Raw genomic sequence first — 22409 nt, 5'->3', positions numbered from 1 at the left:
CAGTGGTCAGGATATACCAAAAGTAATCCGAGGAAGCAAAACCGGTGAACTGGCGACATGGCTAACTGAAGATGCACATGAGGAATAAAGGCTGGCCGGTGGAGTCTGATCCAACAGATGCGCTAGTGAAGGTCAAAGTGATAAAAAGGTCAAAAGTTAATGCTGGTTGTGCACACAGTGCATGACTCTTATGCTGGCAAAGGTGTCATAATGTTATGGCTGATCGGTGAAATAGCTGAGTAGCAAGTGTCACGCTATTAGGTCGCACAGCACGCTGATTGGTCACGTCATTGGTGATGTCACTAGTCACGTCACATTCACGGAACGGACACAGACTATTTCGAACCGCCCCCTACTGCTCGAGACAAGTTTCGCGTCTTCAGAGTTGTACGTAACAGGAATAACGGTAGATGGCGCGTGCTTTAAAGATGGCGCCGTCTGTGGATGTCGGAAGTAACTATGGTGTTATTATTAGCACTCAGCTAAAGTCTAAACTTTAGAAAACAGGTACGACTTGCCTCAGACGGACTTCCACTCAAGTCAATAAATCGCGTCGGGACTTATGGCATAAAAAGCACAAGCGAGTTTGGAGCTGGGAAAGTGTTTGCTAGCTGACTAGCAGCCTGAACCCGCCCACTGCTGTAACACAGTTACTTCGTGTTTTTGCATGATGTTACTGTATAACTGATTTTAGTTTCGGTAGTTTGTGGTTTTCGCGCTAGAAGGGTTAACCGCTAACTAGCCGGAGTTTTCGTAATGACAGCGAGCTATTTAGTTTAGCGTAACTTGAATGACAGGTGCGTACGTGACCTTAGCTGTGGGTCCTACTTCCGAGCGTAACTGTCCTGAACTTATCTGACACTGAAAGTTGGCTCGTTGCTGTAGCTGTTGCCGCTTTATGAAATAAGCAGCACATTTAATGCTTTCTCATGTAAAGACAACTTTACTAGCTTGATAATGCTTATGTAGAGCTAAGAGAGCTTTTAGCTAGCTAGTTGGCAAGCTAGCAAACTAGCTAGACTGACAGTTGGGCAGCTGTCTTCTTTTAATAGCTACGAGACCTGTCTTAAAGCTGAGTTATATTAGCTGTTTAAAAAAAAAGGGATTATGAAATATTTGGTAAAGTATTTCCCACAGCTGAAAATTCTATGATGAATAACTCTATGACTGTAATATTCCATTGAATAAATAATATTTTACTGCCTTTCTCTAGTTAAGGCTAGCTTTGCATTATTCCTCTACTCCTGCATTATTCATTCATCTGCATAATAAAAAGCTTCAATTGTCGAATAATCAACTAATTTGAGACTGCTGACACTTAAAAAAAAAAATGTTTGCCTCTATATAGAGTGTCATTGGTCCACTGACTACTGCTGGGTTAAAATACAATATAACATCTTGGGCAAATAACTTAAACATTTCCATAGAAGGCTTTTTCTACTCTTTGGGATTTGGGATGTGCACTTCCTGCCACTTCCTTGCACTGCCACCATTTTCTACCCAGATGCTTTTTGTTTCCCTTCGGTCTCTTTGAACCCAGTGTCTACTCAGGAACTCTACGATCCTCACCAGTTTTCTCCCATTTGCAGCACATTTACAGGACAGAATTACTTGACCACTTGTCATTAGAATGACACTCCCTACATTAAGGACATTTCTCTGCTGTCGAAATCCAGTCGTGGCGATTATCAACAGGGGAGGCAGCCTGAATTTCCACCAGTCCAGTGTTTGTAAAGATGCTTCGCAGGCTGAGAGTGGTTTCAAACCTTTAAAAGTCGCAGTGGTGACCAAAACTACGCGTTATGAATTCGAGCAGCAGCGGTACATCTGTGCCGGACTTTCAGAAGAGGATCTCAAACAGTTGGTAAGAAATTTCTTAAATGTTTTATTATCTCTTGAATTATTATTCACTCTCAGAAGAAGGGGCAGAGTATCAGAGAGAACAATTTTTTTTCTCAGCCAAAAGTAAAGCTCAGGCATTTTGATGAGACTTATGTTTGTTTTGATAGCTATACAGGAACTTGATAATTTGTGACATGTTACCACCGTGTTTGTGCACATCTTTGCAGAAAGATAGCATGCAGTCAGAAAGTATTTAATTTTTTTAGGAATGTGTTTTGTTTAAGCCATACAGTGACCTATGAATCATTCAAGCATAAAACATCTATATTAAGGCATGAACCAGTGAGTAATAAAGGCACAAAGCAGATTTTGGTGGAAATGAAACCACCAAAATCTGGATCCCAACTGCTGTAAAACAAAAACAGGAAACGGGTTTAGATAATGGAAGATAATCAAGACATCAAGACAGAAAATAAGACCTTCCTTTCTTCTTAGCTGCAGTTGCCCCACGTCACAATGATTAAAAAACTGCCTTAACTGATCAGTTACAGCTAGTTTTTGCATGTTGTTTTTTTGGCTTTGCCTGTGCCTGAAGCAAATGAACAAACATTAAACACTTAATTCAGGGCCTTGGCAGCAATCTCCTCTGTGTCACCTTGAACACGATGATCCGGTGTATATTGTGTAATCACAGTATATCCTACCTCAAATTGTGTGTAGATTATTTTAGTTTTGTGTCCTGTAATTCCAGCTTGCATTAAAGGGATCCAGTTACAGTGGACTTCAGGAAAGGCACTACATACACACGCACAATGTTGGACACATCGTGGACAATTTGCAGTAAGTGACAGACATTAATATTCATTAATGTGGTCTAAAAACAGATCACCTATTTTTTATATATAATATATGTAATTATTATTATTTAATTTTTTTTTAGAAAACTGGGCATGGAGGTTCGTGTGGTTAAAAGAGGAGAGTATGATGAAGACACAGTCAGATGGGCAGATGCTATTGTGTCTGCTGGAGGTAAGTTGTTTTGTGCTCATGAATTAGGAGAAAAGGAGCAGCTGGTGCACAGGGACACACGCATGCATTTATTGCTCCTTTCAGGTAATTTCAATGTTTTCTTTCTCTATTTTAGGTGATGGCACCATGCTGCTGGTTGCCAGTAAAGTGTTTGATAAAAACAAACCTGTAATAGGAGTCAACACTGATCCAGAACGGTAAAACAAACTTTTACACGTATTGTGCTACTTTCATCGGACTAAAAAGTTGTGTGCACGTGGTTATAACAGCAGGAATAACCGAGGGGCGCGGGTTATCGGGGGCAGGGCTTGTAGGATAACTTGCACACCCACTAACGAAATTAATGCTGTCTGGCTCACGAATTAAATAAATTGTTTAAATAATGGATTACGTTTTTGAAAATGTAATTAAATAACTGAGTACTTAAATGGCGGACCTAACATGTTAGATTACTTGTTACATAAGTAATAAAAGTACTTTAACGCTCTAGTACTTTATAACGCGTTACACCCAACACTGGTGGTGGGCCATTGAGAGAGCAGTGCTACAGAGAATGCCCAAATACCTCAATGAACTGAAGCTTGTATGTTGTAAAGAGGAATGGGCCAAAATTCCTGACTGATAAAGTCATAAATTAAATAATTACTTTAAGTCTAATTTTTAATTCTTGCTAAATGTGGATCTACAAGCTACTAAATCATGGAGATACTTAGTGTTGCCCACAAGTTTTTTTTTTTTTTTCTTTTTGGCTTCATTTTTGTTAAATAAATAGTTGTGAGAATGAACATGCATGTTGTTTGCCTGAGGTTGTATTTGCCTAATAATAAGAACCGTTGCGATCAGATGATTTTTATTGTTTTTATGCAAAGAAAAAAAAACTCGATTCAAAAATACATTTGTTTACTTCCAGCTTGAAGTGTTTCAGTAGATTAAAAAAAGAAAAGAAAGATGTGACGATTGTTTTCTGTTTGTAAATGAAGGTCTGAGGGCCATCTGTGCTTGCCTGTGCGCTATACGCACGCATTCTCTGAAGCATTACGGAAACTTAGCAAGGGGGACTTCAGGTGGGTATTGTGTTATGTACTGTTCATTTTATTTATTTTTTTTTATACTTTTTTGCTTAGAAAAATTGTAATTCCTATTTTTTTGTTCCATTATTTTAGAAATACTCCCTTTTTTGGTTGTTTGACATGCAGACATATAAACAGAATGTACAGATAGATTAAAATATGTTTACTAACTGTTGAGCCATGTAGATGCATGGGGGTCATATTAAATTAAATAAAAATAATACATAGGTTAAATATGTATATTTATTGTAACTTGGTTTGTTGGTTTCTGAAAAATCACCTTTGACTTCACAATGGTTACAACACACATGACATGAATTAATCAGACTAAACATAAACCGTAAAGGTGCAGGGGCCTCATGTATCAACGCAGCGTACGCACAAAAACTTTGCTTACGCCAGTTTTCACGCTCACGGTCGGATTTACTAACAGTGAAATTAACGTGAGAATGTGCGTTCTTCCACGCCAACTTCATGTCTGGCGTACGTGGATTTCTTGTGTGTGTTTGTTTTATTTTTGTTGGCGACTCCTAGAGGCAATTATGTTAAATTGCACACTACAAAGTATAGCACCAACACATGTGAAAAACATTGCTATTAATTTATAATTGATAAAATGGGTTAATTAACACAATATTTTTCTACCAGTTATTTGATTTAGAACATATAAAAGCATTTGCAAATGTATACAACCCTCAGTCTATGAAAATGGCAGTGTTGGCCTTATTAGAGGACATTGTCAGTGGCCGAATCCGAAGGGAACCCATTTTTAGGGATCACAGTGATTTTCTGACCCACAATGATGACTGGTTTCCTAGCCTTTTTAGATTTCCAAGAGCTATCCTCTCGCTTGGTTCCCTGGCAACTGATTCTGTCCAAATCGAACTGGCAGACCGCTCGGGGTTAAGCCAGTCGTCTTTGAGCCGTGTAATGCCAGCTGTATGGGATGGGATCATCCGCATGTCTAGCAGGTATATAAGGTTTCCATACCATGCAGTTTACCAGCCAAACATTTGCAATTTGCAGCGATCGCCGGTTTTCCTAATGTAATTGGAGCGATCGACTACACGCACATTGCTATAAAGGCGCCATCCGAAGACGAATTTGCATACGTGAATCGGAAACATTTCCAATTAATAAATGTGCAAATAATATGTGATGCTCAAATGCGCCTAACAAATATTGTAGCAAGGTGGCCTGGGTCAACCCATGATTCATTCATCCTCACAAACAGCATGGTTGGGATGAGGCTCCAGGGTGGCAGGGTGCACGATGGGTGGCTTCTTGGTAAGTGATGTATTTAAAGATATTATTCCAGCTAAGTTTTTTTTTTTTTTTGTAAATTCCGGAGGACAAACTTGCAAATAACAGTACCTCCGATAGGAGCACCTCCAATTCACATTCTGTGAAGTTTCTCTTTGCTTGCTTTTGCCAATGCTTTTTCATTTGGTTTTGCCAAATTGGAGTCATTACCATATTTATACGGAGGAGGAGGCAGGGAGGGGTTTTGCGCTCGTGTACGTGCGCTCAATTTTAGGTTAATTCGGATGTACAAAGAGAATATGCGTGGGATTCCGCGTACGCAGTGTTTCATACATCAGATTTTTTTACTGCGTACGCACATTTACAGCTTTGTCCGTACGCAATATTTTAGTATGAATTTAACACAAGTCATGAGGCCCCAGGTGTTTATTCATGATTTGCATAATTTGTTATACATTGTAAAGTTGTCACTCAAAAATCACCAGATCTGCCTTTGACAGGTGGCAGTGGCGTCAGCGGATCCGCATACACATGGAGGGCACAGGGATCAACCCCACCCCAGTGGATCTGCATGAGCAGCAGCTGAGTTTTGAGCAACACACCAAAGCACACCGCATCACTTCCAACTCCCAGCACAGTAAGGCCTCCTAGGGCAAACCAATTTTTAACAATTTTTTTTTTCTCCACTGTTTATTTATGATATTTTTCACAACATTAAAACTCACTGCACAGGTTTACTTGAACCTAATTGTCATTAAAATCATTCTAAACTTCATAAAATGTGTTTAATAACATCAGGTGCTTTCATTAAAAGAAATGGATAGTAAGACCTGTCTCTGCAGTGGTTTGGCAGTAATGATTTGGGAAAGTGCAACTTAAAAGTCACATACAACAACAGAATGAAGCAGTACCCATTTCAGTACTAATGCTTTTTAAGCACCTTCACACAGGCCCCAGTAGAAAACATAGTAGTAAACGTAACATTAAAAAAAGGGTTGTCTACTGGTCTGTCCAAACCTTTGGTGAATAGCAGCATTGTCTTCCATAGTCACTGTCTTTGGAGTCCATTTCTCAAGAATTCAGAGACGAAGGAAAACAAAAACTGTGCTTAAACGTAATAAGAGCTGTTGTTTTGCTGGCAGGAAAAGCACATGAAACCTATACGTCACCATACCTACTTCCTGTCCGAGGACTCAATGAAATCTTCATTGGAGAGTCCCTTTCCTCCAGGTAACTAAACAAACCCTACAATACAACATGAAGGAAAACTCCACCCTGAAACACATTAAATATGTATATATTGAAATACGCTACATAACCAAAAATATATCATTATTTGCTGTTGTTATATGCTCCAATTTTTTGGAAAGGGTTTCAGCTAGATTTTGGTGTACTACTGGGGATTTGTACTCATTTAGCTGTCCAAGAATACCTGGAATACAATTTGGCACTCCAGTTCATCCCAAAGGTGTTTAATGGGGTTGAGGTCACTGTCTATAGTTGAATGATTTTTGATTAATTATGGATTGAAAAGGTCTGTGTGCAAGAAAGCTCCAAAATTGATACCTCCAGAGTGACCAGAGGCTTTTTAATGGGAGGAAAAGTGAGTCATTCAACCTCAGGAACACTGTACTAACTGTTAAGCATGGTGGCTGTAGCGTCATGCTTTGTGGCAAAAAGAAGGACTACCTCAGATGACTTCAGCATGACCTCAAATCATCAGCTATAGTGTAAAACTTGGACAAAATTGACTGTTCTAACAGTACATTGACCCCAAACACATCAAAGTTTGTTATAGAATGTGAAATCAGGCTTTAAGCGATTGCAGTCTTGACCCTATTAGATACAATATATGGACAATGTTTCAAATAGGGGTCATTCAAGTAATACTAGGTGTGCTGTATTTATATATTGACCCTTTTATGCATCAATATTATCTTGTGTTGATTATAGAAATCCCAAAAGAAATGAAAGCCTGTGCAGTAAATTCTTGGGAGTTTTCTTCTGCTAAAGATGTACATTGTAAAGTCATTATGCCAGAAGAAAGAAAAGAAAAAAAAAACAGTTGAAAAGGTTGTTGCAGGTCCAGTATTGCATGATACTCATGCACATGATGGGTGTTTGTAAGCCTCTGACATAGCTGTACATTGTTCTCTTTACTTGGGGATAAATTAAGGGTTAAATTGTAATACACCACTGTGGGGAGGTGGTTGTAGGACATTGTGGTTAATGTAGGAAACACTAACCAAGTGAAATTACCCCCAAATATTGCATTGCCACATAAGCCAACTACTGACTTTTAGTTTGTAGGAATTAACAAGGAAGTCATTCAGGGTGGATTTTTTTTTCTTCCCTATAACATTTCAGCTGTTTTCTCCTTGGCCATTAAACATGTCTTTACCCATCTTCCCACTCACTCCATCCGTCCTCGCCTATTTTCCCTTATTTGTGGATCTCTATCTGCCACAGGGTGAAGTATAAATCCTTCAAACCCCATCTTACCCTCTCGCTCCATAGGGCTTCCTACTACGAGATCTCAATCGATGATGGACCATGGGAGAAGCAGAAGAGCTCAGGACTTGGTATTTGCACTGGAACTGGATCCAAAGCTTGGTAGATAAGCGTGTCGTCTTATTGATTTTATTTACTAGGGTTAAGGTCCCTTGTGACTTATTTCATTCTTATCTGCAGGTCTTATAATATTAATAAACTTGTGGAACAGACCGTGGAGGATGTCCTTCGAATAGGTACGGTCAGAATGAAAATGGTTACGAATACTAGTTGGTTAGTTAAGCCAGCTGTCTGTGTGAAATTTCGCTTGTTTTTCTTTATATTCTGGTGTTTACTTGGTTTAGTAAACCTTGTTGCTTTATTTAAAAATGTATTGGTTAATCACCTACATTTGAGGTGAAGGAAAGATCCGGCAATCATAATAAACTTGCTGATATTTAAAAGGGACACATGTAACATAGACTCTGTAAGAATAACACCACTTATTGTTTCTAGCTATTTATTGTATGATTAACTAGGCTAGCCAGAGCTCTAGATTAGGGTTATTATCATCAGATGTAGATTGCCTTATAAATTCCCAAATAAAGTCAGATAATAATCAGATATTCTTTTGCACCATGTCCAGTAATTTCTGCCACAGCTCACATTTTCCTACACCCACAGTGTAACATGATGACCTGAGTAAAACTAGCTGGTCAAGATAAAAAAAAAAAGTCTTATCTAAGAAACCAAATGGGGCACAACTAAAATATGGTGAAATGCATGTCAAAGTCTGTAAACTGTGTAAACTGGACCACAACCAGGCTTTGAGAAATCTGAACAGGATGTTCGAACAGCAACCTGACCTTAGTGAAACTATATAAATAGACGGATCCTGTGGGGTACACTCAGTAAATGATGCATTTGAGAATTTACCATCCCTAAGCAAATACATGTGCATATCTTTACACTCATTATTGTTGTCAAATATGTTTCACAGGCAAAGGAAAAACTGGCTTTGATATTCCACTAAATCAGGAAGTCATCAGAAGTGGTGAGTGCCGCCGAACTTCCTCTTCTGAGAAAATGTTTGCTTTTTTACATTTCATGAATATTTCAGCAGTGCCATGTATGTATGAAAAATGTATGTTTTGAAATGTGTTTAGTGACCGAAGCGTACAATGAAGCTCTCATGTTCAGTCCAGAGGAGAACCGAGTTTTCTTTAGCATCCGAGAGCCCATTGTCAACAGAGTGTTTTCCAACAGCCGTCAGAGAGGATTTGCAAGCAAGTGAGTATTATGTACAGTACTGTGCAGCTTTATTAGGCAGGGCTTATAAATGCAGGTTTGTTTTTTTTAATAGAATACTTGTGGGATTGTGTGTAATGTGCTCTTATCTGCAACTGCTGTATTTTCCAGATTATTCTATAAGGAATATTAAACAATGCGGTACACAATAGGATAGTAAATCATAGTTACTGTTACAGCCCAAAGTTGATATTTTCCTCTCCCAAAGCAGTTTGCTAACAATAACATTTACCACTATTTTATATACGCATTTGTTTTATTATTGATTTACATGTAATGCTTTGGATTATCAAAGCAAAGTGGCTTTTTTTTTCCTTTTTTGAAGTTAGTGAACTTGGTGAAAACTACAAAATTCTCACACTGGAGATTCTTTTCATTTTAGATAAACATCCTTTTATGCAAAACTTAACCCTGTCTAATTTTTTTTTAATATTTATTTGTGAGTTTCTATAGAGAGCCCAACATACTCATACACTTAGAATAACATTTTCTAATGTATACATGTTTAATTTTTATTAATTGTTTTTCTTTAAGGGTTTGTGTTCGTTCAAGGTGCTGGGACGCGTGCATGGTGGTAGATGGAGGAACGTCGTTTGAATTTAACGATGGTGCTATTGCCACTATCAGCTTACACGAGGAGGACTTGCTGAAAACAGTTTTGCTTGACGACTGAACTTACACACGTAGTTTAGTATTGGAACTGGGTCATCAAGCCTGAACTGAAAATTTTCACTGACGCAAGGTCAAAAAAACAAAACAGGTTACGGTCACAACCTGGAGGCTCATCAACTGTTAAAGATGAGGCTAAAATGAACTTGCACTCTTAAGGTTTTACAGGTAGAATAAGAATCTTTCATGGTGTTGGTAAAACCCTGCTGGGAAGAAATCTAAGTCTGTAAGTACATGCTGTCACAGACGTCTTCATACCTATGGCAAATTAACATGATTAAGCAGACCTGTTAACGTGAGTTTATCAGGAGTAGGGGAGAGGAGAGTTAACTTTAACTATGTATGAAGACTTTTTGGACACACTGTTAATTTTGTTTGTATTTTTAATCACGGGGATGTAAATGTGAATACAATCATGATAAACACAGTTTGAACATCAAAGAAATTTGGGGTTACGGTGATAAATTCTCACTTATTTGGTTTTTATGTAAAGTGAAGCATATTCCAAAACTTAATTCCAACAAAACAGTAAAGCCACAAATTTTTGTTCTATCAGATCAGTTTTTATCTTTGCTCAGTTCTGCCCAATACCTTTAATCAGTGTTGCTGAAATACTGATGTCTATGAATGTCAAAAGTGTGTTGTTACAACATGTATGTACTATCACCCACTCCTAGTATTCAGTTATCCATATTAATGTCTCAGTAAATATAGGTGACTGGACCCGTGTTTGGATCTAGATGAGGGACTTGAAGGGTGTAATGTGTCGCTCACTAGAATTAGGTGAGTGACTCAAATACAACTGCCATTACCTGGATGTACTGAAATAAAACATTCAGATTTAAAGCCATGTGGTACTAAATCGGACGAGCCAAGAAGCTCAAGGTAGCGGCAGTCCAGATCATTAAACTCTGTATTACTGCATTAAAATGTTCTAGTTGGAAAAGAACTCGCCAAAATGAATTTTGTAATGAGAAATGACAGCATTGGAATGTTGAATTGCATTTCTGGTTTCTTTATTAAAAATAACAAAACACCTGTTTCATGTTCTGATTTAAGACAAACAGCTAATCAGTACTTATTTTACACTAATTTATCACTCAGATTAGTCCTGATGAATCCTGGCATGTCTCCATTAGTATATTCATGTGCAAACAGTATATAAATAAAACATTATATTTGGTATATAATTGCTCACCTTCCTAACCATAGCAAACAAACCCTGACCCCAAGTAGGAGCAAGTTCTTATTCGATCAACTCGTCAGTAACTAAGTGAAGGTCTCACAATAATGATCAGAGAACACATTTATAGCGTAAAATATTTATTTAAAAAAAATCAGTGAACATTCAAAAGTAAATATTCATAAAAATACATTATCCCAAATTCTGTTCTTAGTAAAGAACTGATTGCTTCAAGTTTACTCGTATTCATAATCAGTGGTAAACCACCCAACTGATTCCAAGACTTCAGGCAATTTGGTCATAAAAACTTTAAGCTACTACAAATTTTACAACGGATTAAATTACAAAAAAAAAAAAAAAAAAATTGTATATAACAATGGATGATTTATATAGACATTGAACAGTGAGTTAACAAGTGTACCGCAAATGGGTTTCCTGAAATGGCACCTTTAGTGAGTGGGGAAACATGCCTAATTCAAAGTACTTACACATGCACATCCCCTTGTTGTTACAGTACTGTTAACCAATTGGTTTTGATTTTGCAGAGCAGTGTTTTAGATTAGCCATGTCAAGACATGAGCAATCACTCAGGATCAGTAGACTCTTATTTTAATGCTTTATGGTTTTATGTGCATAAAAATGTGTGCAGTGTACAAAGCATGAAACAGATGCACCAATCTGATGCAGAATATCAGTATTACAAACAACACATTTTCTGATTTAAATTACTGATATACTGTACTGTTTACACTAATCAGCCATGACATTAACACCCAAAAAAAATTAACATTCATCAATTATAAAAGCTGGCCTAATCCCACAGAAAAGCCAATACAGATCTGAATCCATTCGAGCAACCCATGGGATGCACTGGACAAACAAGTCCCCTTCACAGAGGCCCCACCCTGTCCATGTGCCAGACACCACAGAACAAAAAGAACATTCACAATACTGGGCATAATGTTTTGGCTGATCAGTGTATTAAATACATTCTGAAATCATTCCTAAGTGATGCTCAAATAACTGGGTTACGATCAAAATGTTCACATTATAAGTAATGAATAAAAAAAAGCAAAAAAAAGTTATGATACTGGAGTTGATATTTTCCTAATAACAGCACAATTTTTCCACCTCTTAAAGCACAGCAATTCGCCCATGATCCCCCTCAGGTAAAGGATAAATGTTAACATATGGATGGATAAGTTGAGAATGTGTGGGAAACTTGTTGGTTATAGCAGCTTTACACAGTCGCTCCCATATCAGTCTTTTTCTTTTTAAATAATAGAAATTAGCAACTTCAGGTTACCAACAAACTGGAAACTCCTGTCCCAAACTTTTCATAACGGAAAAATACCAGTTTTGACCCGAATACGTGGAAGAACACTGAAACTAGGCATGTCTATAAAAGGTGTTAAAAACTAAGACACCTCCTTAAGCTATGCAGCTTTGTCATGGTTTGCAGCCTGAAGCTCCTAATTGAATACTACTGAAACCACTCAGCGGCACTTTTTACCCTGGGTCTATACTCAAAATTCTGCTTTCTGTATTGTAACGGTGCATCCCTATGATTCAATAATTTATTAAAATGAGGCTCTGGAATGAACATGTAACGATAACATACACATCTGGTTTAAAACTACTAAACTTTCAAAAACCATCATCAAAAGACATTAAAGCACTAGAAGTCATTCACAGTTCGATTGATACTTTGAAAAGGTACAAAATTGTTAGAAGTTCAATATTTGCACTTCTTTTTCCTAAAACACTTTAAGGAATAAAACCAACATTGCAGTTAAGGTCCTTTACCCTGCTGCACTTATCACTAATGGTAACAAATAGCATGTTGAAGTCATGTCCTTTACTCACAGAAACAAGTTGTCAACCTGCTGAAAGTGCAAAAGTGTTGACACACATCTAGAGTCTGTAAACAACATTTTTCGTTAATTTTCTGTTTCTTACAAGTAAGGCGTGATTCATACAGCATAATAGATGATATCGCCATAACAGTGATCCACAAAGTTACCACATCATCACTTAAAACTATTGGTCATTTAAAACATAAAAAAAAAAAAAAAAAAAGTCACCTCTTGTTTCACTCCAAACTCAAACTGTGCTGGAGTGCTGCTTAGGGTTTATACACGAGTCGACAGTGCATTCCCCACAGTGTGCGATCTTTTCGTGAGGCCGCAGTGGGACGAGCCACGGTCGAGAACGGCTGCGTGTTGATCTGTATCCGTGGCAGCCCTTTACTCAGGATGGGCAGGGAACTGTCCTGTACGAGACCAAACACCTCCAGGGTCTGCAGAGCAGCAAACTTCTCAAACTCTCTATAAACCAAAAACAAAAGAAGCCTTTTAACATTGCAAATGTAAAATAATAATTTTTAAAGATAAATGAATTCACCCTTCTGCTAAATTCCTTATTAATTACAGTACATGATATATTCCTGAACTAAATAAAATTCCAGAAAGATAAACTGGATGAAGGTAAAACTTAAATAACCTGAAGGAATTTAGACATACAACATGCAGTATACTCAGGCAGCACTGCAAGAGGTGCAATGAAGGAGATTACTGTACTGTATGATAAACGCCTCGTAGTCATGATGTCAGACTTGCGCTGGGCAATATGACCTCAAATCAATATCACAATTAACTGAATTCCATTTTTAAATCAAAGAGTTTTCAATATTCCTTCCATGTCATGTGGGCGGACGGGAAGCATAGTAAATGTGCTCAGTGTCCTTTACACACCAATGAAACAGGCAAAACTTAATTTTAAATAAAATTCCTAAAAAATTTCACCAACTAAATCCAAGCCTAAAAGAACCAAATGATTTAATTTTATTAAAACTAGGTTTAATCGATTTAAAATAGCTGTTAAAATCTTAAATATCAATGGCCGAAAGTCTTCACTCTTCTGGGAAGGGGATTTGCACTAGATTTCAAAGCAACATAAATTTAGTCACATATAGGTGTGATGGTCAGGTGTTTACAAGCTTTTACCCAAAAGATAATTACACTTAGTCAATTGATTGATTGTCTGTAAACTTAAGCCATGTTTGTGTGGATGTCCTTTATTTATCTAAACTTACACTAATACAACCTCATTCATATACATTTGTGTGTGAGTGGCTTACATGAGCGCAGCTGGATGAATCTGGTAGCAGCGACTTAGCGCTAAATGTCTGAGTGAGGAGAGCTGCTGCAGGAAGGGAAAACTGTCCGTAGTCACAAGGACGCTGTCACTATAAGAAAAGGGTTCACATTAACACCTGACTGTACAAAAAGTGCACTTTATAACTAGGGTTGGGCACCGGTACCTATTTCGGTGCCACTTAAATGCCTGAACTGTCGATTGAATGACGCAGTTGTAATAAGCATCAGATTCATCAACACACATGATCACTAGTAAAATTTAAATACTACATTCATGGGGTGTCAGAAATGATCTGAAAAATCCACTATCATTTTGTGGCTTTTGTAAAGTATCGGTTCTGGCACCGTTTTGCCACCGGTACCGATTTAAAAGTATCGATTTGGCACCGGTATTTAAAAAAACAAAAAAAAAAAAAAACAACGATACCCAACCCTATTTATAAAACTCCTCACCAGAATTCTCATCTCACCTTAAATCCAAATGTGTGAGATTCGGACATCTTTCCACCAAAATCTTTACATCTAAATAACAGGAGAAGAAGCTGATATTATTACAGAAACATCTTTTTCAGTAGCTACAGTACTACTGCAGCAGTTATTTAGGAGTTAGAGAAGAGACTTGCTTATTAATTGCCAAATATAAATCACAGTACTGATATCTTCTGGATTCTGACTGAGCAGAAGGTTATGATGAATTGTTTTATGAAACTGCAGATCTAACAGTAGCTCACCTGCCAATTACACGTTTGTGATATTGCATTTCTGTTTCTATAGTAACAGCTTACACAGGGCATGACAGACACCTGCACAACCAGTTGTAACCCGCAAATCAGGAAATAAAGGAATCCATTATGGGGACGACCAGTTGTTATGCTTAAAGTTTAATAACAGGAACTAACTTGTTTGCAGACTTCCCGTTAAATGTAATAAATTTTGTTAAACAAACAAAAAAAAAAGGAGAGAATCATCCAGCACTAGTTATGGCCAGACTGTCTTCACTTGGATTACAAGGCATGACGGACCAAAGGTCAGGCGCCACCAAACAGTTCAAATTCTAATGTGTGTACCGTTACACCTTATTAGCAAAGTTTCTTACCATCCATGGTAAGGTTTTGTCTGTAGCCACTGATGTTGAGCTGAGTGACAGTGGAGGGGATGTGGTTAACGACAGCCTGAACATGTTCACTGCTGAAGTCACACCATGACACGTTCAGCTCCTCAAGCCTGAAACGTACAGAACAGACGGGTAAAGGGAGTGACAATAGAAACTTTGTTGTGCTCTTCTCTCCACGTGGATGCTTTGATGCTTTAAATGGCTAATAATTTTCTTTTTTTTTATTTCTCTCTTTTTCAGACACAAGTCAAGCCATTGTGGGACAAGAGTAATATAAAAAGCTCCAGTGTGACTGTGACTCCAGCTTCTCCAATTTTCTGGTGGCATATTAGACTATAGGAATGGGAATCACCGGGTACCTGATACATCACAATACCCAGGTGCTGATTCAATTGGTATTACCATTCTAAAAGTATTATGATGTTATAAATTTACCTTTTTTTAAGATTTTGTTACAATTCCAAACAAATATAATTATAGCATACTGTATAATTAGTTTAAACCACAGGATGGTGTGCTACCTGTAAATGTGTAAATAGTTTACAGTGCACTACCTGTAGGACCTGCTGCATATTGCCCAATCAAAAGGGACACATATATACTGTATACAAGTTAAAATAATAATAAAGAAATAACACATTAAAAAAAGAGATATATTTTGGAGCCACTATGGCATTATATTAATTGCCACACAAAAGAATTACGATGCATTTCTGAATCGAATTTCCCCCAACCCTATTTGACTTACAGTAAAATTACACACTGCGAAACCAAACGTGTCCTTCACATGCCATGTTCTTTCTGCTTCAGTGAACTGGCTTTTCTGCCTGGTATTCATTAACATATAATACATTTACAGTTTTCCCTGATCCATAGTAACTGCCTGGTCAGGGCCTGGCGATTGAAATTTTAAGTTTTGTGTACATCGGAGATAAACTGGAGGGATTTTCAGTAGTTAAGGATAAGGAACTGCCAGAGCCACACACCGTGTTAACAATGCCGCCATGTATAACTGAGAGGACTGTAGTTATGGTGACGTTGTGCACATTAAGCCGCTTTTATTGCATCAGGATTTTGTTGAAATAATTAACATCAAGAGTGAGAACTTGCTAATGTTCGTACCCCTTTAAACCTTTAGCCAATTGTCTTACTTGGTGCAAGATTGAAGCATCTCAGTCAGAGTGTCAGCAGAGAAACCAGTACAGCCGCACATGTTCAGCCGCACCAGTTCTGTGTTCTCCCTTAAAGACCTGCACCAACAACAAAACTTAAGTCAGACTACCTTATTTAGCCCAAAATGTTCTGTGCAAGCATATGTTCCATGACTTTAAGTTCACACACCGAAGAATCGAGTCGGACAACTCGAGTCCCTCCACGCTGAGGTTCTGTAGCCGTCTGCAGCGTGACAGGATGTCCTCCAGCACAGGCGTCTGCACAGTACAGCTGGACAGGTCCAAATGCTGGACACGCAGGAGTCTGTAACACATTACAGTGTTTAGGATAATTAAAACACACCACAACTAAACTCGTGTACACAACACACACAAAACTCACTGTGTGTTCCTAAAGCCGGGTTCGCTGATACAGGAGTGTGGACAGCGCAGCCTCAACACCCCCGCTGTGAGCACCTGACCCAGCTCGCCATTCAGCTGGGCTTTTCCTACCAAATCAGCGCTGTGCCACAGTGACTCATCAAACCTGCACACACACACAGTGATCTTTTCAAATTTTAATTATCTGATTGTCATATTAATCTCTGAAGAGAATGCTGTAGACCTTTTGAAAATGTTTTCAAAGTTTGTAAACCCTCAGTTTAGTTTGTTACAGTATGTTACATTTTACAACCCAGTTAGAGAGTTTTAAAATAAATAAAATAAACAGGGCAGCTGAAACTTAGAACTACAATAAATAAACTGTCCAATAAAAATATCCTAACCATTTTTATGCAATAAATAAAATACACTAAATGATATCCCAATAGCATCAGTTTAAAGTGAGGGTGTGCAAACTATTCCAGTCTGAAGTCTTCTAAAGCTTAAGTCAGTCAAAAAGCAACTCTCTCTATTGCAGAACCAAGAATCCAAAAAGTAAAACTTTAAAAGGAAATTGTCAGGATGTAACTTACGCCAGTCGATGCCAGCGCTTGCAGACACGGGACGTCCTGAGAAGGTCTTGCAGTGAAAGACGAGAGAAAATCCCCAACAGCAGCTCATCCGGGAGAGTGTCCCAACACAGACCGCCTGCAGGTAAACAGAAACAAACAACATGGCCCGTTTACACTTTGGATAACAATTTTCAAATTTTCCCCACAAAGCCATGAGGTAAATTCTAATATCTCAACAGAATAATTGGGGGGAGGGGGGGGGTCTGAAAATATCTGAAATATTAAACCTTCCATGATGATATGTGCAGGAATTGAAACTGACCCGTGGTGTCTCTGCTCCTTCTGGGGCGTCTGGCGAGGACAAAGACGTTCTCTTTGCCCTTGGCACATGGTCGGAGCTGCTTACGGGGTGGGGACCAGTGCTGGATAAGCTCGTGAGGAGTGTTTTCAGAGTGTAGTCCGTCTTCATACACACACGGCCTTTTCTTCGCTTTGGACTGTGACATGCACAGCAGGGAACCATCGAGATTCTCATTCAGGCACGGCAGCTCCTGTAGAGGCCTGAAACAGGGCAACATTCAGCAGCATTATTACACACCATTTACTGTATTACATTACACCTGCTTAAACTTAGAAGCCTAATATGAATATTTGGGTCACGTTCAGAGAAAACCTCTGAAATTTATTATACAAATAAAAGCATTCACAGTTGCAAAAATTTGGGAACCCCTGATATAAAACTTAAAAATTCACTGTGCTGCTTAAAGCAATGGTTCTCAAAGTGGATTTGGTGACCCCCAGAGGTCTGTGATTTCAATTCTTTAATTATAAAGCTGGATATTACCATCTTCAAACTCATAAAGATGAATCTTTATGAAGATTTTCATGCACCGAAAATAGAAACATTTTCTTTTAAACAGAATTCTAAAGGTATCTGTAAATGTAATATATAATTTTTATGACAGAATCTTGTGCTACATGCCAATGTATGAATAATGTAGCACACCACCTGTAGGATTATAGAGAAACAGCAACATTTTACCCCACCAAATTTATACATACATGAGTGTGGTGTGTATGCGTGCATGTGTGTGAACCTTTTCATATACATTCTCCCCTGATAGCTCACGCAATACACTATCAAGAGCTAGTCTAGTAGTTTTATAAATAATAGGGGATACAAAATCAAGTGCTTTTTTTATATAATTATACACAAGTTGCTTTATCCAAGAGCTGATCTTTTAGAGTATAATAATTTCTACAGATCCCTTTAAAATTAGCCTAGCGATAAAAATCTTCATGAACTATAATTTTATGAGGATCATGATTTCCAGCACTATAACTAAAGAACTGAAATCAGACCTCCGGGGGTCACCAAATCTATTTTTTAGAAGCGCTGCTTAAAAGCAACACAGTGAATTTTGGTTTTCTGGATCAAGGTTTCCTAAATTTTGCCACTCAACAATGCTTTTTGTTGTATAATACATTTCAAAAGACAGTCTACAAAGATAGCTCAACAAATTATACGTGTATCCTGCCTATTAATATACCTTCGTATTGATAAACTTTCCACCTGTGGAATACATGAGTAATTTAGAGGCGACTTGTTTTTGAGTTACTGTGGTTTGGAAAAAAAATCTAATTCCAAAGAGAAGTCAAGCAGGTTGATACAAAACCTCTCATGGTCTCTCTGGTGTCGTGGGACACTTTTAGAATCATACCTTCAGCCTTTCAGGTACTTTACATGGATTTACTTCTTGATACATTAATCTCGAGAAGAGACACCTTTCTCAAACAAGGCTTTACACTGTTTATGGAACATGGAGGCTTTTAGGAAAACTACTAGGGGACATCACCCTGGTGGTCATACTCACTTTTCTAAAAGGAAGTAGAATTAAACTAAAACCGAATTAGCGTTATATGTAATAAAATATAAATATATTCGTCTAGCAAAACACACAAGTCTAATTTTGTTTCATTTGTGAAAGCGTGTTGTTTTTAAAGTTACACCGCGCGCGTGCAGATGTTGCTCGTGCCCGCCATAACTCCCCCCTGTGATCGTGCGCGCCATCTCATCAACAGACACGCTCGAGCTCAAAATAACACGAAATAAAACAAAAACATCGTCATCGGCTCTATAACTATTTATACAATTATTTTACCCCCGGTGTGCAGTGGTTATATAATGTATCCCTGCTCTGTAAAGCCTGAGACACAGCAGTGTGTGAAGGCCAGGGCGCGGGAGAAGCTTGGAGGGAGAGAAGTCTGAGCTAACAGTACACATTACCAACAGTTAATCTGTTGTGGATTTAAAGTCAAACTTGCAATAAGTTAACATTTTCTATCAGAGCTATTTTTATTTTATTCTGGGTGCAGATTAGCTAAAACGCGTTATTAAACCAACACTAAAATTAACTCCACACTCTGTCTAACTTTATGTAAAGCTTACTATAACACAAAAAAATACTGAACTTAACAACAAACAAAAGTTACCCTTCGGTTGACATCTTGTCTTCTTCCGCTTTAGCGCGTTTATTACTGATTTATTGCAGATTTCAGGGATTTTCAGCTCCTCTATACTCTAAACTCTGAGCAAGTTCGCGCGAGCATTTAAACCTGTAGAGTGACCGCCTGCTTCGGCGCAATGCCATTGGCTCGAACCTGGCTGAACGGAAGTGACGCACTAACTTTCGGCGGCGGACAAAATAATATGACGATAATATAAGTGTCGACACCTAGCGGCGAGGAGGAAACACTCACTCAGTCACACTGTCTACACCGCTTTATCCTGTATACAGGCTCGTGGGATCGGGGGGTATGAAGCCTGTTGCACAAGGCGAGGTACAGTACACCCTGGACGGGGTGCCAATCCATCGCAGGACACACACACACACACACACACACACACACACTACGGGTGAATTGGGAATGCCTTTTAACCTAATCTGCACGAGGAAACTGGAATACCGGGAGGAAACCCGCCAAGCACAGGGAGAACATGCAAACTCAAGTCATGCACACAGACCTGAGGCATGAGTCAAAACTTTCCTGGAGGTGCAAGACAACAGTGCAATACTAACCCTACTAACCATACCAACTACTACTAACCGTACTAACCGAATGCTAACCACTTTGCCACTGTCACACCTCTATTACTGTATTATTATTTCAGTTTATGAATAGAATTTACTTGACCTTATTGCAGCTACATATACTGTTATCCAAACAGAGGTATGTGTCCTTGATGTCAGTCGCAAAGACTTACTTTTCTTTATTTTCATATATTTGGCACTGTGACAATATAAAGCCATTTTGGAAGCAGTACATTTGTTTTGCACTCACATTCACTCTCCCAAGAGGAGGGGTACACCCTGCTTGGGGTGCCAATCCATCGCAGGAAACACACTCATACTCTCACATGCTCATTCACACACTGGGCAATTTGGGAATGCCAATTAGCTTAATCTTTATGTCTTTGGACTGTGGGAGGAAACTGGAGTACTCAGAGGAAACATACAGTGCACAACGAGAACATACAAATTCCATGCACACAGACTGGAGGCAGGAATTGAACCCTGAATCAGGAGGTGTGGTGCTAACCACTAAGCCAGCGTGCCGTTTTTTTTACCTGTCAAAAACATCTTTAATAAACATTTTGACTTGAGTCCTTGTTTCTATTGACTTCATCACCAGTTAAAAAAAGTTTCTGGCCATCAGCAGAGAACTATTTTTATGTTGCATTACTTTTTTGCAAAAAGAAGGTAACAACAAACAAACAAAAAAACATTCTGTTAATGTGGTTTAAAACAGAAGCACCATCTTTAAACTTGGTTTTCTCAGATCTCAACATATCTTCCTCCAGGAAAGTTCATGATCTGAGAAATAAGTCTGGAAAAATTCGAGGACATACTGTAGATGGAGTTGTGAGGAGTTATATAGAGAGCATAACATAGGACAATGCATGCACTACTGTGGTGATAGTTCTTATGGTTGCTTTTGTTGTCCTTTTGTTTGTTCTGCTTTGTGTTTTTTCAGTTTGTACTCATTGCTATTTCGGCCATTTGCATTCAATTTTTTCATTACTGTATTTTGTTATTTTGTTACCTTGATATGGTCTCTGAATACAAATATCTGGGAGTCCATCTGGACAAGAAACTTGACTGGTCACTCAACACAACAGCACTCTACAAGAAAGGACAGAGTCGGTTGTACTTTCTTTGAAGGCTCAGGTCTTTTAACGTCTGTAACATCATTCTGCGGATGTTCTATGAAACCGTTGTGGCGAGTGTCATTTTTTACGCTGTGGTCTGTTGGGGTGGTAACATTAAGGTGTCTGATAAGGACAAACTGGATTCAACAAGTCAATTAAAAAGGCCGGATCTGTGCTAGGCATGGACCTTGACTTTGTGGATGTAATAGCAAAGAGGAGGATTCTATCCAAAGTACAATCCATTTTGAACAATTCTTCTCACCCGCTATACAGTGTCTTCGCTGAACAGAGGAGCAGTTTCAGCCAGAGACTGATTACTATCAAGTGTTCCACAGAGCGCCACAGGAGATCCTTTCTCCCAACGGCCATAAAAGTTTTCAACTCTTCTCTGTAACTCATACACACATGTATGTGGATTTTTCACTAACTGTTACACAACAGGACATTAATACTTACCCATATTAATAATATGATAACTGCAATACTACTTCCCAATAAAACATGTAATACAAGATTACATATAATAATAATACAATATTACATAAATATACTAGATTACTGTGCAATACTTACAGGTGGTCTTGAGCCATATTCTGTTGGTACTTACTGTTTTAGGAACTTTTTTTTTAAAGATTATTATTATTATTTATTACCTTTATTACCTTTTCTTAGATAACAACTGTGAGCACCTGTAACCGAGCATAAGTAATTTCCCTCTGGGATTAATAAAGTTATTTGAATCTTAAATCTTGAATACATATTTTAAGAAATGCGATCTTTGATATTGTTACTCTGGCTAGTTATTTAAGTTTACAGCTTTATTGGTCCTTTCCCCCTCTCTTATGTCTTTCTTTCTTTCTTTCTTTCTTAATATTCTAACTCCCTGCAGACTTTTAATGCGACAGCTGTCAATTTTATTAGTGCATGAATTGCAAAACTGCAAAAAAAACTTTTAAACATCTGTATTTT

At 38.2% G+C, this 22409-nt stretch overlaps 2 protein-coding genes and 1 long non-coding RNA gene across 6 annotated transcripts; 2 read left to right on the top strand and 1 right to left on the bottom strand.

The window, feature by feature from the left end:
* The first annotated feature begins 380 nt into the window (after window positions 1-380).
* On the top strand, window positions 381-10724 carry nadk2 (NAD kinase 2, mitochondrial). Of its 3 annotated transcripts, XM_053478661.1 has the most exons (13): window positions 381-507; window positions 1590-1864; window positions 2594-2682; window positions 2783-2871; window positions 2987-3068; window positions 3852-3935; window positions 5705-5841; window positions 6347-6434; window positions 7674-7817; window positions 7896-7951; window positions 8695-8748; window positions 8861-8984; window positions 9537-10724. In XM_053478661.1, the coding sequence occupies exons 2-13, from the start codon at window positions 1631-1633 to the stop codon at window positions 9673-9675; spliced, it is 1320 nt and encodes a 439-aa protein (XP_053334636.1). In that variant the 5' UTR covers window positions 381-507; window positions 1590-1630; the 3' UTR covers window positions 9676-10724. The 3 variants fall into 3 exon arrangements, with proteins under 3 accessions (XP_053334636.1, XP_053334635.1, XP_053334637.1); XM_053478660.1 differs by having other exon boundaries at window positions 387-1864; XM_053478662.1 differs by having other exon boundaries at window positions 388-1864; window positions 7722-7817.
* A 169-nt stretch (window positions 10725-10893) lies between these two features.
* Window positions 10894-20094, bottom strand: skp2 (S-phase kinase-associated protein 2, E3 ubiquitin protein ligase). Its single transcript, XM_053477775.1, has 10 exons — window positions 19724-20094; window positions 17553-17791; window positions 17252-17366; window positions 16681-16824; window positions 16468-16602; window positions 16278-16376; window positions 15109-15236; window positions 14483-14534; window positions 13994-14101; window positions 10894-13181 (listed from the first exon to the last, which is right to left on the bottom strand). The coding sequence occupies exons 1-10, from the start codon at window positions 19735-19737 to the stop codon at window positions 12980-12982; spliced, it is 1236 nt and encodes a 411-aa protein (XP_053333750.1). The 5' UTR covers window positions 19738-20094; the 3' UTR covers window positions 10894-12979.
* LOC128507128 (uncharacterized) lies at window positions 15287-22172 on the top strand. Of its 2 annotated transcripts, none has more exons than XR_008355783.1 (3): window positions 15287-15506; window positions 17197-17372; window positions 21714-22172. It is a non-coding gene; the product is annotated as an uncharacterized LOC128507128 (long non-coding RNA). The 2 variants fall into 2 exon arrangements; XR_008355784.1 differs by lacking the exon at window positions 21714-22172 and adding an exon at window positions 17539-17655.
* The last annotated feature ends 237 nt before the right edge of the window (window positions 22173-22409 follow it).

Source organism: Clarias gariepinus, chromosome 19 (genome assembly GCF_024256425.1).
Source record: "Clarias gariepinus isolate MV-2021 ecotype Netherlands chromosome 19, CGAR_prim_01v2, whole genome shotgun sequence".
Classification (NCBI taxonomy): Eukaryota; Metazoa; Chordata; class Actinopteri; order Siluriformes; family Clariidae; genus Clarias; species Clarias gariepinus.
Note: the sequence above shows the minus strand (reverse complement) of the source record. Positions and strands in the feature narration are given on the sequence as shown.